The 22,796-nt window shown below is 44.8% G+C and overlaps 1 protein-coding gene across 3 annotated transcripts in view; it reads right to left on the bottom strand.

Annotated features, from left to right (window-relative positions):
* Window positions 1–22,796, bottom strand: part of DICER1 (dicer 1, ribonuclease III) — a 692,358-nt gene that overhangs the window by 298,271 nt on the left and 371,291 nt on the right. For all 3 annotated transcript variants that reach the window (XM_085626460.1, XM_085626459.1, XM_085626458.1), the window contains 5 exons: window positions 21,127–21,309; window positions 20,772–20,877; window positions 20,474–20,649; window positions 19,382–20,153; window positions 4,534–4,689 (listed from right to left, as the gene is read on the bottom strand). In XM_085626460.1, coding sequence (XP_085482586.1) covers window positions 4,534–4,689; window positions 19,382–20,153; window positions 20,474–20,649; window positions 20,772–20,877; window positions 21,127–21,309 — 1,393 coding nt within the window. The remainder of the gene's footprint in view (window positions 1–4,533; window positions 4,690–19,381; window positions 20,154–20,473; window positions 20,650–20,771; window positions 20,878–21,126; window positions 21,310–22,796) is intronic.

Raw genomic sequence — 22,796 nt, 5'->3', positions numbered from 1 at the left:
GTACATCTCAGCCCCCTCGGTGTCAGGCTCTCTATCCCTGTCCTCCTCCTCAGCCTTGCTTTCTCGGCGTGCCTCCCCCCAAGCCCTTAAGCTGGTTTGGAGTGCACCCTTCTTTGCTCCTGGGGGACAGTACACCCCCTCCCGCTGGCAAAACTCCCTGAGTTGGGCCACAGTGTACGTTTCTAGATTTTCTAGTACAAACTCCATCTCGCCCACTCAGGTTAGAGGACAGGTTTTGTGCAGTAACTATGCAGGGGGGTACCTTATATAATACCTCCTCCCACCACCAGAGTAAATTTGGAAAAAACAAAAACCCACAATTAGGAAGGCCGCTTTGAGAAAACTCCCGGTGTAGGCCTATGGACTACCCACAGTTATTGTTGAGTATACGTAGGCACAGCTCTATCCCACCGCTGAACACCAATTTATGTTAGAAAACCACACTCCCTCACTAGAAGGGGTGGTGGTGGTCTTCCGGACACACTGTGGTAGCTTGGCTCGAGTGGTCAGGAATCAGGCTCCGTGCTAAGCATACAACATACCCAAACAATAACCATGCGTGCATCCGTTCCAAAATCGACTCTACACCGTAAAAATTATGAAAATAACTTTCTTTATCTTCTTTTTCTCTTAGTTGCTGATTGGAGAAAATGAATAACAATCACAAGATACAAACTTTTTAGAAAGTGCAGGTCAAATAAATACTGGCTTAATGATTCAATAAATAGGGGTGATCATAAATAAAGAAGGCATAAATACAAGTGCAATACATACAGGCAATTAAATATTCTGAGGCAATAAATACTGTAACCCAATAAATATTGTGCATCAATAAATACTGTGGACCAATAAATACAGTGGAACAATAAATAGGTTAAGTACAATAAATACAGTGCCCCTAATAAATACTTAAAAGCTGACAGTGACACTCATAGAATCAGATCACATTTGCATTCTTAAGGGCTGATTTGGCCCAGGCACAGCTTGTGGGGATGTAGAAGGCTTGGGGGTGTCTACTCCCTGGCTTGGACAAGGCTGAGGCCTAAACTGAGGTAGATCAAGGGGGAAATACCAGAGTCCTGGCTCTCTCTCTCCACACAACCTCTCTAGATTAGTCCCAGCTCACCCCTGGCACAGTCAGGTTGGTTCCAGCACCTCCCTAGCCCCTTAGAGCAGTCTCTCAGGTCTCCACAGGGCCTTAGGCGCCCTCTACTCCACTTACTGCCCTTTTTCTGATGCTCCGACGCCGCTGGAGTCGTGTCGATGCCGTGAGGCGGTTCCAGCTCGATGTCGGCGGCCTCGGCTCAATGTCAGTTCCTGACGACGCCGGTAGGCGGTTCCGGGTTCGATGTCGGCAGCCTCGGTTCGATCTCCACCTCCGATTCGATGGCGTCGGGCAGTCTTTACTCGATGTCGACTTCGGGCGGCTCCGGTCCGATGGCGACCTCGGATTCGATGACGTCGGCCGGCCTTGCCTCGATGTCGACTTCCGGCGGCTCCGGAGTGCGATCCTCACTCCCGACCTCCGGTGCTCCTCTCCTTAGGTTTCCGGCGACTCCGGAGTGCGACCTCCACTCCCGACCTCCGGCACGATTCTCACAGGTTCCGGCGACTCCGGAGTGCGATCCTCACTCCTGACCTCCGGTACACTTCACCTCGGTCTCCGACGACTCCGGAGGGCGGACTTCACTCCTCCGATGACGCCGCTCACTCGACCTCGGGTGACTTCCTCCTCGACCTCTGGTATTCCTCACGACCTCTGACGGCGCCCTCTCTCGACCTCTGGCGGCTCCGGGTACGACGTCCGCTTTCCAGTCGGCGCCGCTTCTCCACCTCGGGCTCCCGGTCTCAGGCTACTCGACGTCGGACTCCAGGGAAACCAGTATCCAGGTCAGGATCTTGCTGTTCTCTTGTTTCTAAGGCCTGTTCCTGCTGTCCAGGTCCTTAGGATGGTTTTTCTGACTTCTTCCCACACAGGGCTCCAGGCTGGGCTCAGTCAGTAGGGACTAGTATCAAGGGTGGGTTTATGGACCCCACTCCAGGCACAAGTTTCCACCCCTGCTGCTTCACTCCTTCCTCCTTCAAGTTTCTGCTGCTCACCCTTCACCAGTCAGGTGCCAACTGCCAGCTCCAACTGCCAACTCTCTCTCTTAGCTTCCCAACATTCTAAACCGCCTCCAACGGTCACAGGGTTCCGGAATGTTCTGGAAGGTGCTAGTAGGTTCCAGTGGGTGCTGGTGATGTCACAGATGGCCACCATTTTGTGCTCCAGGCCCTCAGACAGAAGTTTCAGGGGTAGCTAAAATGGCTCCCTGAATCTGTAGCAACACGAAAAAGTCTGGTGGTTCCCAAAAAGGAAAAATTCAAATAGGGTTTGAGGCAAAAGTGGGACAAAATAATGATGAGGAGGGGGCTGACAGGTCTAACATTGGTGCAGCTGAGGGAATAATAAGAGTGCATCCTTGACCCTGGACAACCAGTGAGTCCATCCCCAGAATACTAACTTCCACACCCGAATACTTATCTTTGAACCAATAACCCTATTTTCCCCCATAGAATAATATTGCCTGTTTTTCTATGAAAAGTTTGTAAGTGTGGAGTTGGAAAATCTAAGAAATCCTTTAACACTAACTAAATAACGAAAATGCTTTTAATGACCTGTTTACAGGAAATGTCCCAGTGCAGTATCCAGGTATACTGCACTGTGCAAGAAAAGTAATCTGTAAAGTAATCTACTTGACATTCTACTAAAAAACCAAAACAAAGTATATCAAAAGCATTGCATTACTAGTAGCTCTACTGTAACCAAATCAAAGTGCATATACAATTGCAATTCAAACTGTTTACAAATTGCATTACTACTGTAAAGTATAGCTTACCTGTGCCAGGCTTGCTTGGTTCTATAAAATAAAATAACTTAAAGAATATTTTTTATACAAAGCCAATTAGTCTGAAGTTCAGTCTTTGAGTGTGACATCATTTGCTGATTGAGCGTGTACAACAAATGCTTAACACTACCCTCTGATAAAGCCTTACTGCTCGAACACACTACCACAAACAGAGAGTAAGGTGCTATCTACTTTTACCTTTGCCTACCGTTGGGGTTCCACTGGACTCTGTGCACACTATACCTCACTTTGGTATAGTATATACAGAGACAGATTCCTTAAGTACCCATGCTTGACTTATTTATTTCTAGATTTATCGAATGATAATCTTTATGAAATTTGGGTGTTTTCTGCCTGTATTTAATCTCTGTATTAAAAATTCCATGATGAAGTTTTGTTTGATACCTTAAGAATAAAAAAAAGGACATGATGAGTTTTAGCTTCTTGAGGTGCGACAAATATTAAAGGGTTGTCTTCGTAATCTACTAGACTACGGTTGGATTCTTAAGCGTTTTTCAAGGTGGGCATGGAGAGTATTATTCAAGTCAGGCATAGATTGGAGGAGTAGTATCTTTGGAGTAAAAGAAGAGAATTTCAGAATTATGTCAAAAATTTCATTTAACAGTGAATACAATTACCCAGTAGTCTAGACTGTTGACGTATATTTTTAGAATCACAACATGCAATGAATCCGTCACTGTCAGGAAGACTTGGAATGGGTAGAAGTTGCTCACCAAAGTGTTTTTTTTTTTTACTGGCAGTCCTTAGTTTCTCTTCCCCCAACTGTTTGATGTGAAACAGAACACTACCTACTTTAACAGAAAGCCTTGGACAATCAGATGGAACTGATTTTCAAAAGAGGTTGTTAAACCTGCAGATGGCAGATGTTCAAGCAGGAATGCCTGGACTACAAATTAAGTGTCTTAATGTTGTTTTCATGCTATGATATTACTATTATTTCCCCTAATGGCTAGTCCACAAGGCCATCATAATAGTCTTTAAGGTTTCCCCCAACCATTTGAGCATGGCTTGTCTAACAAGTGATGTATTACCTGCCAGCAAATAATATAAACCTCGGTTACAAGATTAGCAATTTCATAGATGCAAAATCAGCATCGCTACATTTCACACAGAGGGAAATATACCAATGTATGTTTTATTGCATGTTATTTATAAATTGTGAAACATGATGTCCATTAGAAGCACAAGAGGAAATAATTTTTTTAGTAAAGATGCTAAGAAATCTGAACACCTCCAAGTCCGACAGGTCTTAAGATTATACAAAGGTAAGAATTCCCTACTTTTAGGTGACAAATAGCTTTCATGAATGCACAATTTCTACTCATCGGAGAGAACTGTTTCATTTCAATGTCTTGGTTTTTATTTCAGCATCACTCTAAGTCTAGACCCTTTTATATCTGTCCCAAGTCTCCCAACTGTTCACACTGTAACAGCTTTCATGTAGATGTCTAAAGAATATATGTGAAAGATATTGAGCTAAAGATTGCTATACCACTACGGGTCCCAGATTTCATTTTACTTCCTTTGATTTTTCCAGATTAATGCAAAGGTCACACGGCTGTTATCGGAGTCCCTCTAGGATTAGTGTAAAACAAGTTTATTAACATGATGCAATAACACTTACCATTTCATCTTTCTCCCATGTGTCGTTGTTGCTCTTGTCCTGATTTACTACATAGCCAGGAGGAAGCCAGTTGACAGGTGGATCAAATATGGACACAACCATTCGACTTGGTAACCCTTTTTTCTTACCAAGACGATAAAGATTACAGTTGCTGACCTTTGTACAAGAAAAGATTATGAGACATTATAGCGGTAAAATATATTACACAGTTCTTTAATCTAAAGATAATTTTGGTTTAAGTCAAGTCAGTTTTTTTCAAACATTTCCCTCATCTATATTCCAAATCTCTAACAGCGATAATATTTTGATAAACTACAAAATAACAGAATAAGTATGCCATGTAATAAAAACACAGTAACATTCTGTGGTCCCTATCAGAACGACTGTTATGTTATGTTACTGACCTATATCACCCAAGAGGTTTTTTATTATTTTTCTTTTTTTATTTTATTTAAAATCAGAACTAGTTCCTTAAAGTCCCCCGGGCTGCTTCAAAATGAAAAATAGATTTCAGTTTAGGAAAACTTCAAGTAAGATAATAATCCCTTGGACCACTTCTGTCCACTCCCCCAGAAGGTGCCACACCTAATCCCAAAGAAGAAGTGGTCCAAAGGCAACCCCCTTCCTCTTTCTGAATACGGTATCACACCAACATGGGAGTCGATACAGATCTATAGTTTGCACTGACAATTACAGTTGTAAACTACAGACGGACCCACAATTTGGAAGGAACATCCTTAACATGCCCCTTTCTGGTACATCAGAAATATATTTTGCGGCCACAAATCCTGAAATTCGGGGTCTCCGACCACTAATTCACTTTGAAATTAACACTACCGCCTATCATTGTTATAATTCAAGAACTGGCTGCTCTGAAGAATGGTGAACTCTACTCTTCTTTCAAATGTATCTACTTTGCCACATCTCTAGGTGAGCGAACCCCTTGTAATACTTCTCACTCTCCTATACTGGTATATGTGCATTGTGAAGCTAGACCCAGAAATCCATGCAGGTTAATGACTGTCCTTCCCTCTGTGCAGCTGCCACAGAAAGAAACCCCATAAATTACCAATTTTTTAGAAGATACTTTTACAGCATTGCAATGTCATGTGTGTGCCTCTGAAACTTCAAGCTCAGCCAGTAAAATAAATAAACAAAATGATCACAGCTGCGTGTAGGGCAAGGACTTTGTGGAAGCACACGACTGCTTCCCAATCAAAACATGTACTCCTGCCTCACAACATGTGGGCGTAGCCAAATCCCCTCTCTAGCGAAGCTCACATAATTGTCTGTCGAGAGCTAAACTGTCAAGCCAGACCACAAAAAATAAACGTTCAATGTCTGGTTTTCTAATTCTATGTCAGGACTGGAGGCTCGGATTATGCTTTCTTCCTCCACTTTTATCTTAACAGCAGTCATTTTAAACTCAAACTACTTTTCCCATGAGCACCAAGGAAAAGACAAAAGTACAGGTCCACAAGTTTTTCCTTTCGGTCTATAGCCTGGGCTCAACGTGGTCCTTCCTCCTGTTCACTCCTCCTCTTTCTTCGCTGCTCAGCAGCAAGTTAAGTCATTTTCTTTTCTTCTCCTGCATCCCAATGTGTTTTATTTCTTTGAGGGTGTATGATGGTGCGCTTCTCCTCTGCGGTTATCAGATTCTTTTTGTGGATTCCTTTCAGTCACAGGACGCTTGCGGTGATATCCTCCCACTGCCGGAGGGCGCTGTGGGCCCTCACTGGGCAGCATGAGTTTCTCCTCAGACTTTCAAAACACGCACTGCCCGAGGAGAGCCTTGTCCTTTGCTGCCCAGTGACACGCTCATTGGGTCTGTACTCCCCCTATCTATTTACGCCCTCCAGGGTCTGTATGTGGTTTTGCTGCCGACGCCCTGCGGGGTCCATATTAGCAGCTAGAAGAGCAGCTTTTGGGACACTGTCTCGGGTGGCACTAGCCTCATGTTACTCAAGGGCAACAGTGTTCCAAGGGCTCAGCCATAAATTGTGTGCCTCTGGCCACCCACATCAGCCTGGGCCCCCTCCCCGCATAAAAACTATACACGCTCTGCAAGACATTTTGTTTGTGCTACCCAGCACGTGTTGCGAGTCTGCCAGGTTTATTGCACGTGCGCACCACGCAGTTTGTCCCCCTGGCGGTACAATAACTACCAATCAGGCAGAGCAAGAGCAATACCAGGAGGAGGACTCTGTCCTTCCTCCAGTGGGATGATGAATTGTATCAGGCTGTGGATGATTCCATCTACAGAGCAGTCAACCAGGCGATGGATCCTTTGGTGCAGCGCCTTCTGGGGCAAATTTGCCAAATGGGCTAAACCCGCGCCAGGTCCACTGATACCCCTCCAGAAGCCCCAGTAGGGAGAGTCACCGCCACTCTTCCCCCCCCCCCCCCCCACCCAAAGCAGAAATGTGAGTCTGGGGTGGATGTGGGTGCATTTGCATGACTAAAGCTGGCATATTGCCACAAATTTCTCTGCAACAGGACCCGGTGGGTCCCCCAGAGGGTTTCCTGGATCCCCCCACGCCCGACAACCCAGGACACAGGTGATTCCCGGGGATAAGGATGACGATGCAGGCCTCTCTAGACCATGGCTCCCCACTCCCGATCCCACCTCGGAGCCAGATGGCGCTTCAGATTTGCTAGACTCGGATGACATCATCCATCCACAGTCAGCGGACTGGGTCTCTGTGGACAAGTTGGCCAAGTATGTGGCGGGTCGTCTGCGTAAGCCTATGGAGAAGGACGCCTGCAACCGCCTCCCGTCTCGCCCTCATTTTCGATGGCAAGGTGGCCTATACACCAGAGCTTGACCCAAAAATGGCAAAGTTTCTGGCAAAGTTTGTCAAGGCCCCTAAGAAGGGATTGACTGCTCCTGCCGCTCATGCCAGGACGAGCTTCTGGACACGGTTGGGCCTATGACCAAGGTCCTTGATATGATCGAGGAGGCTAAGCTATTGGGATAATTGATTTCGCCAGAGGTGTTGTCAGGGTGGGCGCAGCGTGCCATCGTATTCTTAGAGTATGCGAACTGGGCGCTCTCAACAGAACGGTGTTCATCCCTTCTTATAAAGGTAGACCAAAAGCTGCGAGACCTCGCCTCTTAGGAGGCTGGAGCTGTGGCCCAAGTGGGGTTGTTTGGAGACCCTTAGCAAGTTTGTGGTGACATTCACATACCGTGACAAGGCCCAGTCCAACATTAGAAGTGTGTTTACCATTCAGGTTTTCGAAGGGGCTGGTCGTGGCAGCACTCCAGAACTCCTATTGCAACCCTGACCAGGCTTCAGGCGTGGGCAATACCAAAACAACGCACACTCCAACACGTCCTATCCTACAAGAGGACAAAAGTTCCAGGGCAGTGGAGGCTATAAAGGTCAATCTAACGGTTCTGGAAAAGGTGAGTGTTCTGTCATCTACTCTGCTTAGCATTTTTCGTCCCAGCTTGGGCTTCTATCACTAGCGGTGCTTAGGTACTGCAGACGGTACAGGGCTTCCAAGTGGAGTTATATGGTTGCCTATGCCAAGTGGTCCACCCCGCCCCATTTCATTTTCCCAACGAGATGCAGAATTAATAGATGAGGAGGTGTTCGCCCTACACAAGAAAGGGGCGATTTGTTTTTCAGAGGAACACCCCAGTGGGTTTGCCAGCAATATCTTCCTGGTCGACAAAGCAGACGGAAGTCCGAGGCCAGTGATCAACCTAAAGGACTTCAATGAGAGGTTGGCATACCGCCAATTCAAAATGGAAGGTATGCACCTCCTCAGGGACGTGTTGAGCCCGCTCAACTGGATGGTTAGGTGGGCCTGAATCTCCGGGTCCTGATCTTTCCCCCTCACTGTTGTTTCCTGCAGTTCCGGGGGGGTAGTCAGGTTTTCGAGTTCATCCCTCTCCTTTTTAGGCTATCCTCTGCTCTGTGGTGTTTCACAAAGGTCATCGGGCCAGCTGTGGAATTCCTAAGAGAGCAGGGCATTAGGATGTTAGTGTATCTGGACGATATGCTCTTCCTGGCTCAACGTCCAAGAGGCCGACTATACAGTTGCAGACAGCAGTGAACCTGTTGCAGCGGTTGGGATTCATGATAAACGAGAAGTCCCGTCTGACCCCAGTTCAAGGTGCAACCTTTCTGGGACTCACAATAGATTTCGTCTCCTGTTCTTTGAGCCACCAATGCCGGAAAATGGCAAAGATCAGGCAGGAACTAGGTCAAACCTTGGCCAAATCCCATACCTTCCTCTGCCAGATAGCTCGCCTAGTGGGCCTCCTCTTGTCCTCAATTCAGGCCATCTTTTCGGGTCCTTTACAGTATCTGGCGTTGCAGCCCCTCAAAGCCCACCATCTCAGGAAGGGTCTGTGTCACTTAGGCAGAGGCCAAGGAAGAGATGATTTGGTGGCTAACCCACATGGAGGCTCGGAACAGGAGAACCATCTTCGGTTCCGCCCCAGACATCATGATCGCAATCAGGTACATCAACCACCTGGGCGGTACAAATTCACGCGCCGTGACGAACCTGGCCAAAGATTTCTGGAACTTTTGCATGGAGAACCAGGTATCAGTCACAGTCAAGTATCTTGCAGGTCAAGCAAACCAGGAGGCGGACTGGCACTCCGGGCTCCTCCTGGACTCCAGTCTATGGAAATTAGACCCACATGTTTTCGGTCAATTTTTGAGGAGGTGGGGCCCCTTCTCGGTCGACTTTGTTGCTTCACATCTGGATCATCAGTTATTGAGGTTTTTCAGTAGGAGACCAGATCCTCAAGTGGACGCAAAGGATACACTCCTTCCCGGAATGGAGAATGAATCGAGGTTATGCATTCCCTCCATTCTCGATGATCACACGGGTGTCTGCCCAGGTGCACCGCCAGCACGTGGAGGTGGTGTTGATAACCCCGGTTTGGCGATCTCCAGTGTGGTTTCCAGTTCCTCTGGAACTTTCCTGGGATTCTTCAAACCAAGTCCCCCACTAACCTCACATTCTACTGAATACGGATCTCGTTCCCATCATCTGGTGATGTAGGGGATGCTGCGGCTTATGGCCTGGTGGGTTTCAGGCAACGCTGGTCACTCCCAGGCCTTTCAGGACACGCTGTCATTACTCTCCAGAGCATAGGCCGACAGTACCACCAAGAGGTACCGATCTTCCTGGAACAGGTGGCACAGTTGGTGTATGAGACGGCATGTTGATCCCATGGGCACGGACGTAGTCCCGATCCTTAATTTCCTGGCGGGTCTTGCAGAGGATGGTTTGGTTTACTGCTCTATAAATGCATTCCATTCTGCAATCTCTGCGGGCCATGCCCCAGTTGATGGGACTTCGGTGGGGGAACACCAGCTTGTCTGTAGGCTTCTAAGGGGCATTTGCCTTTCCCATCCTCCGGAACCATGTTATTCCGCCCATTGGGACGTTAATTTGGTGCTCAATCTTTCCTTGTCCGGTAAGCTGAATAGGTTTTTGTCACGCAAGGAGATTTTAGCCAAATTGGCTATGTTGTTATGCCTGGTTTCTAGCAGACGTGTGTCAGATGTGAGAGCCCTGGATATCTCGGGCACTGTTTTCTCCCCATAAGGGATTTCGTTTACAATAAGTAGAGGGACCTAGTGCAATACTAGGATTATTTCATACCCCGCATTCCTAGAATCTCCCAAGCTGCATGTGCTACAGTGCCTCAGAGCATATAAAGCTTTGACAGATGAAATCTGCCCTCCGGGCGAGAGAAAACTGCTTATTGCATCAAGAAATCCGTTCAAAACGATACTAAGGTGTTTGGGGCCCACTCAGCAAGAGGGGCTATGGCTTCAAAGGCATTTTAATTAGGAGTGCATTTGGAAGACCTCATTCGCACAGCCAACTGGTCCTCTGATTCTACCTTTAGGAGGTTCTACTTTAAGCAGTGTTGGAACTGGCACAATTGGCGGTGGACAAGCTTTGAACTAGCATATTCCGAGACTCCGGGCCTGACATAGAATGAACATTTACATTTGCCTAGCTTTAGTACAGGTAAGTTTCAATTCAATCAAGGACACAGAGGTAAGGATTCTCCCACCCTGCGATGATTATGGACGCAAACCCTCCCCATTATGGTGTTAATAACTTTGTTTCTAGATTAAAGTGGAGAATGCAATTCCATTGTAGCATTTTGATGTTATATGCAAGTTTGCATAGCAGATTGTGTTTTATTTAGCCGTTGTACTGATGAACAAGTCATACTTGGAATGGTCTCTGATGTTGCCTGTTTTGCAGGGAATGATGGTATCAAACAAGATGCATGAATTTCGTTAAAGACGTGTTAGCACGAAGAAAGAGGAGGAGTGCACAGAACGGAAGTACCACATTGAGGCCAGGCTACCCCTGCTACCAAAGTGAGAAACCTAGGCTTCTTATGTGATGTCCAGCTCAACTTCTCAGGGCAGGTCAATCAGCTGACATCTGCCTGTTACTTACTTTTAAAAGTGCTATGTAAAATCCTGCGTTTTCTACCTATGGATTTGAGGAAAACAGTTGTGGTGGCCCTTATTCTCTCCCGCCTAGACTACTGTAACGCCCTGTACCTAGGCGTTGACAAACGCCATCTCCCTAAATTTTAATCCCTACAGAAGTGGAGAAGTGTAGCTCACTGGTTAGAGGAGGCATACCCTGAAGCAGAGGTCAGACCCGGGACCAGGGTTCGATTCCCGACGCGGCAGGGTCTGGAGCCCAATTGTCCACGGACTCGATAATTCTCGCTTCGGTGCCTACTCTAAGCACGAGTTCACACTATGCAGCTCTGGGCAACAAGCTTGCTTAATCTCCACAACGGCCCCCTGCGGCGGGATGCCTGGCTTTCACCTTGGGGATGCCCAGTACGGGTTATCTCACAGGGAAAAACCAGGACGGGTTCCCAATGCAAGCGCCGAGATGCCCAAGGGTAATTTGAGCGCTATATAAGACTGCACATACATACATACATACATGAGTCTGCACGGTCTCTGTTAAGCATTTCAAAATATAGTCACATTTCTGGTGCCATTAGAATTCTACATTGGCTCCCAGTTAAGCAGAGAACTGAGTTTAAGGCACTATGCCTGGTCCATAAAGCCATATATGAGGGTGGGCTGAATGACTACCATAAACTATTCCAATGGGATGCCACCCGCCGGTTGTTAAGATCGGCCAACAAAGCTCTGCCCCACGCTCCTAGAGTTAACAAGACCAGATGGGGAGGTAGATGTGTCTCCTTTATGGCATCTAAGCTCTGGAACAAACTATCTCCATCTAGGTTCCAGTTCAGGAGACAGGTTAAAACTTGGCTCCCCCCTCCCTAATAGCGATCAAGCGCCTCCTGACTCTCGACCTCTGCACCTTCTTGCTTCCTCTAGCACAAAGTCGCACCCAGCATTTGTGCTCTTTATAAGCCCTTTACTTACTTACAAAGAGGAAGGACTTGTGGACTTGGACTTTTGCCTTTCGTTGGTGCTAATGGGACAAGTAGTTTGTTGAGTTTAAGATGGCTGCAGTTAAAATAAAAGTGAAGGAAGAAGCTTAATCCTCGCCTTCGTGTTCCTAATAGAATTGAAACGTACCTGTACTTAAGCTAGGCAAATTTTTATTAATTAATGCCCACAGGCCAGGTTGGAGCTATAAAAAATGGCAGCAAATCCTAAATCTAGGGGTATCACTATGTAGCGATCGTGTACGCAAACATGGCCTGGGAAGCTGCCATGAAAGAGAAAATAACTACAGAGGTGGGTGGAGGGAGGGGGGCAGAGTGGAGTGGGGGTTAGGGGCAACTATACATTTCTCAAGCCTTGGCAAAAGGCGCAGGCAAGATGTAAGACATTCCTTGAAACGAGAGGTACAATGTGAGACTCATACAAGATTTGGGCTAACACATTCTGAGGATGCTACCTCACCTACAAAGATAAAGATATATATATATATATATATATATATATATATATATATATATATATATAGCGCCAAAATTCAGGATTCCCACATCTTGCAAGCACTTAAAGATTGCTACTCAAATCTTCACCCTTGAGGATAAGTTCATTGAAGTCTTCTTGAAAAAGGTGCTGGTGTTCTGCATGGAGGGTGTGTGTGTGGGGGGGGGGGGGGTTGTAGTCAGTTTCAGGTAGTAACCGTGTTCTATGATGGAAAGTAACCACTGGTCGGAAGTGATCTCATCTCAATGTGGGAAAAACCCCTGTAGCCTTCCTCTGAGAGGTGTACTGTGATCGGGGGGCAAGGAGGGAGTGAAAGGGAGTCACTGCTGGTTGTAGACAGCTCTCCTAGTTGTGCCTTTCTTGGTTCTGCCTTTGGTATAATTCCTCTTGTCAACACCCTTTGAGTAAATCTGTGTAGACTGTGGATGATATTGCTGAATCCTTTGGTAGGATGTGGAAGATTTGTGGGATGTGTTTTTTTACTACTGCCGCTATACTGACACCTACAAAAGGACTATCATAGTGTGAGTGCCTGAAGGTTCTCTATTGCCCTCGCTGTATCAGTGTTCTCCTTAGATTTTTCGAGCATTCTGATCCATTTGTGGCCCGAACGGATGTTCACCATGGAACTGCAGGTTTAACAGATACTGTTGGACTTCTATCTTGAAGCCAGAGACACGGAGCTAGGCATGATGCTGGTGTTCACACCTCTGGCCACAGTGTCAGTGGAGTCGAGAGTGCAGCAGATTGTGGTATCGGCCACAAGCTCCTGACCATGCTGTTTGCATTGTTTGAGGAGGTGTTGGATGAGTTCCTTCATTTCGTCCCAGTGTGCCTGGTCGTACTGGGCGAGCAGGCCCACCAGTGCACCAGTGTATGGCTGGTTGCACAACCACTATTTTGCCCACTGCATCAATCTTTTTGCTCTCTCCTTAAACCAGAGATGCAGAGTCCTCTGTACACCTTGGGCACTTGTGTGCCGTGTTAACCACTAGGGAGTCAGGTAGAAAGAGCCCGCAGATGTAAGACGGGTCATTAGGTGAGTGTTTATACATTCAGTCTACCCTTGGCATGACAACCCGGGCTTCGACCAACTCTTTGAATGTATCAGGGGCGGTCTTCAGCATTTCTTTTAGTATAGGGAGGAACTGGAAGGTATGCTGTGTTTTGAGGAGTGTTTTGGACAAGAATTCATTGTCCTAATAGACAAAATGGATGTCTACTTTGTAGATGTTCTGTGGATGACCTCATAATAGGTGGTAGTATCATCAGGCAAGGAGAGTTAGAGGTCAGGTTCTATGTCGCCTAGGGCATCAACATTTTAGTCGTCCCATGGGTCATCCCTCGGTGTAGGGTCACTGGCAGCATCAGGAGGATCACATTGGTACAATGGGTTGTTATCCTCTACCCCATCTGAAGAGTTGCGACACCTCTGTGAAGCTTGATGAGGTAGCAGGTTTGGTGGTGGCAGTGAGGGTTGAGGAGGAAGAGAAAGAGGCTGAGGGGGAGGAGGAGAAGGGTGTGCAGGGACGGGGCTAGTGACCATGTCCTTGAGTTTTTAGTGCCTTTGAGGAGGTGTGGGCTCCAGGGCAATTTGTTCCTCTAAAGACAGCTTCCACTTCTTTGGCAAAGTATCCTGAAGGGGTTTGGCGGAGGCTTGGTAGTAAATTTACCAATCTGGAGGTACATAAAAAGCATCTTCTGCCCAGTGTCGAGCTTCTCCTGTAGAAGCTGAAGAATGTGTTGCTCTGAGTTTGATGTCACTTTCGGCCTCATGGGGGTGTTCGCTGCAGGGTGTGGTTTTGGTTACTTAGGTGAGCATGGCCCTAAGGCAGTGGAGGACCAGCAGAGCCCTATTCAGTCTATGGGCTTGACATCTGACCCCAGCATGGGTGGTGCTCAGTCGGGCATGCAGTGTTTGTGCATCTGCTGGTTGTGACTGGGTAGCCATACTAACGGTCTGCTTCTTCACGTCTGGATCCTCCTCATGATCTGATTCAGCCGGTGAACTGACCCCCGAACTGGATTGAAGTAGTTGTATCCTGAAGGGGCCTGCATCCTCCTGTTCTTCGACATCACACTCCCCAAAGATGTCAGGGGTTTCATCTTCGACCAGTCTCTGTATCCTTTGGTGGGCGCACCTCTGCTCACGTTGGTCACAAAGGGGTTGGGTTTTTTTGGACCAGAAGGTTAGGCAAGTCTGGCATCGTCTTGTCGAACTTGTGGGAGAAGTAGAGATTACAGACTTGGTAAATCCAGGGGAACTTCAAATGATACTGGGTGAAATTCTGGAAGGAAATCCTTTCCATCACTGACCCGGCATTGTTGACCAGAGGGTAGAGGTGATAAGGTGGAGGATACCCCTAGATGTAGCCGAGGACCCGGACCAAAAAGTCGGTTCATCGTCAGCAGCGATGAAGCAGAATCATGTGAAGATTGCTGCGAAGCAATCAGAGACAGATAGTTGAAGAGGCCCGTCAGAAGGCACAGTTGGGTACCGAACCAGATAGCGAAAACAAATCTGACAATTGAGCTGGAGCTTAAGCTCATTGTCAGCCAACGAAGGCGTCCCAATACCTTGCAACTCGACACACTTCTTTCAAGAAAAGCAACTTGCAATTGTTGGAATCCATCACTAGATGGAAGGAGTGTGCAGGGCATGTGTATCTACAGACACACATGCTACAAACCTAAGGTTTCATGGCACAAGTGAGCAGGACATTAAGAGATGCTTGGTGAGCCTCTGGCTGAAAAGGATGATCACAGGTGAATCTATAAAGAACAACACTCAACAAACTAATGTAATAGATAAGAAATTAATTTCTTCTTCAGTATTGGGTCTTTCATAAAGTCACATGCTTAAATCAGAACAGCAAGCAGTAATCTCTACTAAGCAGAGAGCAGCTTCACCTTCAATTAAACAGGTTACAGAAACCTGCTTAGATCATGGAAAGATCCATTGCAGTATTCAGACCCAGGCAGTAGTCTGTGGTGAAATTGTGCCTGTTTTATTAAGCAGTTGACTAAGGAACAGACCGAAACGCGTCCGATATAAATCGTTGCTACAGCCTTTACCCGTTTTTGAGAATCGACTGCCAAGATTTCCTTTTGTGACAGAGAAGGATAAGTGTTGATTTTCGGCGTCAGTGGCAAGACGCCCTGAATGCACCACTCACAATCAGCTGCCGACAGACAAAGTCGCATTGAGACGGAAGTATTATGGAGCAGCTGCACATTAAATGCCCAGCAGTTACATCTGCTGCATAGAAATCCACTGCTTCTGACATTTTCCTAGTTAAGTTTGAAGTCACTTTACCCATAAAGACCTAATCCAATGCTATAACGTTTTTTTGTCTGAAATTAAGTGGAATTTTAGGTATTCAAGGACATTCACAGAATGCACTGCCCTCTTCACACATGACAATGGAGTTAGATAAAGGACTGGAGCATGATGTGTTTTTTTTAGGTTAAAGTCCGATGGCTCCCTACGCATAAACTGTAGACTGGTATGTATGGAAACGTAATTTTGGGAGAAGTAGAGAATAGGTTATTTTATCGTGAAGGCCAGACCTCCTTATGATACTGGGGGTGGCGTACTGAGGAAATAACCAGAAGCGGCCCTTCATATACTGCGTGACAATGCTAACGGAAGAAAGAAGCTAAACTGAAAGCACTTATTTATCGATATATGTCAGCCAGCTGCACCCGGATTGTGAAATACAACCGCCCTTCTCAACACAAATTAATGATATATTGTCGAACCAGGCTGAATGATAATTTTTACAGCGCTTCACAGCACTAGTGAGGCGTGCAAACACTCAGATTTGCATTTGTATCGGAGTACCCTTTCGGAATACATGAAAGGGAGCTGGGTAGAATATAAATCATGTGGCCGATACTGGGGTCAGATAGATGCTCTAAACGTGGTACAGCATGTGTTCCAGCATGTGATGTTGCACAAGAGTAAGAGGACTGTCAAGAACCCTCTTCTGCTCCAGTGTTATTTCAAGACACTCTGCGTTTTCACCCAAAAGAAAGCAGTTTGCCAAATACCTGCGTTGGCTACGTTTGGGGCTCAGTTGGAGAGCTTCCCTGCGATCCATTCTACATGGATTGTGAGGTTCCAATCTTTTTGCTACGATTCTATTTCAGTACACTTCCTATCGAGGTGCGCGGTCTAGTTGTTTGAGGTCAAGGCTCTCCGGTGTTCCCAACACGCCTGCGCGAGCTCCGTACGGCGCACTTCAACTGTAAAACTACAGTTAATGGACGTTTCCTCTCTGCGCTTGCTTTTGAGGAAACCTTTCACAGAACGTTTGCCTGCATGTTCCAGAATTTGTTAAGGGAAGTTTTAGAGGCTATCTTTGTAATTTTATGTGGGTAGATTTTTGATCCTGTGATTTATTTGACAGCACTTCTCTGTCGAGGAAGTGGTTGAGCTACAGTTGGGCTTCACGTCGTGGGAGAACTCATCTTTTCCCGAATCAGCTGTTGTGTCTTCTGTCAAAGGAGTATCGTGAGAAGAGTAGAGTCAGGTTTTCTGTGAAGAGAAGCCGGCTCCTATTATTTCAAGTAAAAGAAAACAGTGGGTTTGCAAACTGCTAGCTGAGTAAAAACCCATTCGAGAGTTTTGGGCAGTTCGTCACTGTCAGAGCACATAAAGGCTTAAAAGAAACTCAAGCGACTGTTATTGCGCATTTTCTTCTGAGAGACATTCTCTAACAGACTTAAGAATGAACTAATAGTCATAGTTTATCTGCAGTTTGTTTTTTGGGGAAATTCTTCTTCAGTCAAAAGTATATGTCAACTACCTTGAACTGCATCATCATCTAAGGGTTTTACTAATCTGCATGGAGAACATCTTCTAGTAATTAATGAACTCACAATTTTTGACATCAACTAGAGAACATAATTCTCTAATTGCTAATACTATATCAATATAAGAGACAGGGGTTCTTACAGTTGATCAAATAACCAACTTAAGACAAAACTTCATAGGGAGAGGCAGTTCTCAGACATATACAGGTAAAGAGACATAGAAGCATGAGAAATATAGTAAAGTGGAGGAAAAGTGTAGGGAGGAGTAATTCTTTGTGTTTATATTTTGTAGGTCTTGCGAAAGAGATTCAGGAGAAGGCCAGTGTCCTGAGGCAGTTTCTCTTGTTTTGTCATTCCACTTCCCCTTTCCCCCAGTCTGGAGTCAGATTCAGTATATATTGCTGACACTGGCTGCGGTCGGAGGGAGTTGGCGAAAGGTCATCTGCTCCTGAGGAGATCGCCAATTTGAGATCTGACAAGGATAGACATGGTAATGCAGTCATACATAGGACAGACATGGTAATGCAGTCATACATATCACTTTATATGCATGGCACAAACACAACATTTCTATTTAAAGTGCTGGGAAAGGCACTCTTTTTCCCCTTTAACACTTACCGGAACTGGAAACAGTGATCAACTGTAATTCGTATTGAATTCTAGAGTTTGCCTACCTAGACATAGAAGAATATGTCAGCTGTTCAGGATATTTTGAAGGGCCGTACAGACAGAAAATGTTCAAGCCTTTAGCTTAGAGTTCTAGTTTGACGGTAGGCACAGAGTTATTTTTGAAGGAACAGTGTCCCAATCCCATGGATAACTCAGTGAGTTTGACCATTACCTTGAATGAAATTCAACATGCCAGAGGAAGCTATTGCAGGGTGATAAGATGCAATATTGGTTCTTATGGGAAAGCTAAGCTGCTGTCTAAGTGCAGCACTTTGTATTTTCTTTGTCTTCTTAAGCATTACCAGGAGAGCTCTAAGGTAGATTTGACTGGCGTGGTCTAGAAGTTAAAGTAGTAGTGTGATGATGACTTGGGAATATCCAACAAAAGTATCTTATGCAGAAGCATCACTTGGCTAATTGATTTGCTTGCAGTATAAGAGGGACTAGAATTCAGGATGACCCGCACAGTTTGTGCTTGAGAGGATTAAGATGTTGGTGAAGTAATAAATGGCTCTCAGTAAGCTGAATATGGAGTTAACTTGAAGTGGGGGTGTGAAGGAGCCATGAGTAGAGGTTCATGATTGCATGGTGAAACTCTACTGAGGGCCTCCTTAGACTCAATTTCTAGGTGATTACCTAGGAATTGAGTCTAAGGAGGCCCTCAGTAATGACCACTCCAGCATAACCGTTGGGAGAGCCATTGTAGCTCTCAGAGGTAGTACAGAATTCAGAGGTTTCACCTTCTGGTTAATGGAAATGTTTATCTCTAGAGAGATGCCTCAGAGCTGAGAACAGCATCTGCTTATTTCAAGAACAAATCCTACTGAACACATTTGAATAGTTCAACTGTCTTATTTCACAGCACTCAATGAACAAGGACTCTAGCTTAATCAAGATACTGAGATTTTCCTGCATTATTTAAATGTTTAGAAGGCACAACACTAAAGCTAAAGCAGCACAGGGAGCGGTATTCTAGGACAACATGAAATGACTGAGATTCACTGTAACAGACAGAACCCAAACAGATTTGATAAAATATTTAAAGATGCATGGTTTCGGACGACTTGCAAATGGAATTCCGAAAAGAAATTTAGCAAGTGAATAATTAATTCTTAAGTTGAAATGATTTTTAAAGCCCCATTGTCCCAAGTATCTACTACATAAATGTGAGAAATGGAGGGCTAAGATTAGGGTGCAAAGAACACAGTGCAATTGTAACTACCTATTGGGCATCTCTCTGTCCATGCCACTTAAGAGGTCCATACTCCCACAGCTAAAGTTCCTAGTCGATAACCTTGGGTTTCCCCCCCAAAAAATCATCTGCAAGAATAAAACATTCTCCAAAAATAAATGGATACATACATAGTCTACTTAGCCTTGCTTAAGAAATAATAATTGTGGTTTGTTTTTGTAGTAGTACCTACCTTTTTGCTTCTCATGTAGGACAGGCGGCCTTCATGGGCATCTGGATATGTACAAAACAAGTATGTTGTGATGGCGTGCTTCAGAAATGAATCACCAAGCATTTCAAGACGTTCTAGGTTAAATCCATCACTGGCATTTGAAAGGGTCAAGGCTTGAAGGATCAGACCAGGATTTGGGCCTAAAGTTTTAGAAGAGTACCCATTGGGAAGGCAGTTTTCAGATTCCATTCCATTTGTTGAAACTTTAAGAACTTCTGAAGCACGGACTATGCAAGATGTTTTCGAACATCTATCAGAGGTAGGTTTGTTAGTACATCCATCAAGGTAATGAGTACATTCAATGCTGGATTTAGGTTGGTTTTTAGTACTATCTGAATTCTGAATGGGACATGAGGTAGTCAGTTGTACAGGTATTTCTTGCTTGCAAAATGCTGATTGATTCCCTTGGCAAAAGGTTCTGCTTGACAATTCATTCCTATCAGTGGCAACATTTAAACTACATGACATGCCATTAATTGTCATGGAGTCCACTGAAGAATTGTTCATCTGGAGTTTGAGGGGCTCACTGAGTAATGTTCTGCAATTCACAGACATTTGGTCATAATTTTCCATCAAAGAGGGTACATGGTCAACTTTACATGCAGCATTTTCAGAAATATTGTGTGTGCTGAGTTTATAGTCCTTTTCAGTTTCCACTGAGGAGGGACTGTGGCAAGAGATGAAGGTTTTCTTGTCAATCGACTTTTTCCAGCCAAAGTCCAGATTGGGATACCTGTGAAGAGAACATTTTATGTTTTTTAATAGAACAGCAAATATTCTGCAAAACAGTAACAAATCTTACAAACAATACCTAAAGTGTGGCTCACATGAATGGTGAAGAGGTTGAGTGTAATGGGGACAGAGCTAATCAAAAGAAATAGCTCTATTACAACCCCTAGTGATTGTTGCTGTCTGGACAGAACTTTTCTCACATCAATTGGGAAACACCTACACCAGCTAAAAACCAGAATGGCAGATCGGTTTCTTAGAAAGAAATTGCCTAAAAAGTCAATAAACGTTAAAAAATGAAATGCAAATATAAATAACACTTACCGAAAATCTAAAGGAAGGAACTTAACCCCTACAGCAGCATCAATTGCTGTCTGTGCTCTCAGTTCTTCTGCAGTTAAGAGGCAGTGCAAGCGATAAAGTATACTGGGGAGACACACAGCTTTCCTCCACAATGATGCTGGAATAGGATGTATAGCACAGAGTTCTGGAACCAAAATCTTTGGTTGACAAAGATATAGGAAAGATAGTTAATGGTTTGACAGACTGAGTGTTTCACAACAACAAATAATATGCTGAATTGGTGATGAAGTAATCACAAAAGATTGGTTAAACAAAATACCTGTTTATTTTGCAAGCTCTCCCATTTAGCTTTCCTCTTCTCAGCACTACTTAACGGAAGGGCTTTGCCCTTCTGATTCAAATGCCGAGGAGTCAAAAGATTAAGTCTAATGAAAAAGTACAAACAAAGGAGAAGAGACATTAAGAGCTAAGTGGAATTAAGCTGGACAGACCATATCTAATTCTAAGTACACAGTTAAAGGACACAACAGCCAATACACTTATGTAGTAGGAAATCGCCAAGTTCACATTTACATAGCAGTGAATGTCTTGCCCCCTAGATGTCCAACATTTGAGAAAAAGCTTCAAACTGTTGTCAATAAAACCAAACTGAGCACTATTCTTAAGGCTGTTACCTGGAAGATGTGTGGTCAACATCCAGAAGCGGCTGGTTGAGGTTGGTCAGATCAAGATTGTACTTTGTTTTATAATATTCAGCAAATGTTTCATATTCTGAAGAGGGAAATTTACTGAGAGGGGTAAGATCAGTGTACACATCTGCTACATAAAATCGGTGAGGCTGGTCAAAGTTGCGATACCTAAGGAAAACACAATAGAAATTAAAAAGTCAAAGATGGTCAAGGCTTTCTAGTGACCAACGTACTGTAACACCCAACACTAGTTAACTCCAGTGTTACTGATAGGCGGCAACTTATTTTTTTTCAGAAGTTAACAGTACACAATAAGTGAAATCAAGTTGCAAAATCGCATGCAACCTAATTGATGATAACACTCGAACACAATCTTATGGTAACAGTTTCTGGTGTTATAGCAGCAGATTGTGTGCAAAATACTCCTGGTGGGTGTCTCCCTTAAGAAAAACTACAGTACTGGCTTTCGTCCTAGTCAAAAGCAAACCGGCTACCACAATAAATGGGAATGTGAGCGTGAGAGATGCTGGTTTAGGGATCTACAATTCTTTTTTTTTTTATTTCAAATCATTTTTATTGAAGTGACAATGACAATACAATAACTCTTCCGTACAAAAGGTTCAAAGTAGTCTATGTCCAGCAAATACAAATACAAAAATAGAAAATAAATAACAAATGATATACAGAAAATCCACTCCGGCTCGCATCATCAATATACAGGTACATCTATATAGATACAATGCTCAATGTGTGGGCGCGGCGCCCCTGGGTTCAAGAGGTTAAGCACGACTTAACTCCCAGCCAACCCCGATCAGAGGGACCCATCAACAGTATACATCTCAAGGTGGCTCGTAGTGAAAGGAGGCTGCGTCGAATGATTTCCAAAGCCTTTTATTGGAAGGGCTCCAGGTAGAAGCTTGCAGAGCCGGATTATTAGAACCCCTCAGGAAAGATAACCACTCCTGCCAGATTTTAAAGCTCACCTCATTCGCATTTTTCCATTTGCAAAGAACCACTTTGCATGCCATTGTTAACATTAAGTCCAACAGCTGGCGATCTTGGTCTGTTGTTATTTGTGGGTCCAGCACCCCTAGAATAACATATACAAATTCCTGTACAGGCCTTATCTTGAATACGTGATAAAGGCAGTCAAATATCTTCCCCCAGTAATCCCCCAATGAAGGACAGGTAAATAGCATGTGTGAAAGATCACCAGAGCCTGATTGACAGTTCCAACACACAGGAGACTCTCTTAATTTACATTTGAAAAGCTTATCAGGCGTCCAAAATGCCCTGTTGAGGAGCATGTATTTCGTTTGGAATAGGATGGGTGAGACTTTGTGTGTAAGGGCCAACTTATGGATCACCTCCCAGTCAAAAGGTATGCCTGTTAGATTTGGCTCAGCCACCCATATGGATTCCACCCTTTTGTGTTTTTTCATGGGTAAAGGCATTAACATTTTATACACCCTCGACACAAAGTGGCCAGCGTACATAAGACGTGGGATATGAAGTATTAACCAAGGAGTATAAGGAGAGAAATTACGCGCTGTCAGCATCGTTTTAATTTTTAGGAAGTCATAAAAATCCATCGGGGTAAGATCATACCTCTGTTGCAAGGTCGAGAACGGCAGTGGAGCCTTATCATCATGTAA

The sequence above is a fragment of the Triturus cristatus genome, chromosome 9 (genome assembly GCF_964204655.1).
Source record: "Triturus cristatus chromosome 9, aTriCri1.1, whole genome shotgun sequence".
Classification (NCBI taxonomy): Eukaryota; Metazoa; Chordata; class Amphibia; order Caudata; family Salamandridae; genus Triturus; species Triturus cristatus.
This window is presented reverse-complemented; position numbering and strand designations above follow the sequence as displayed.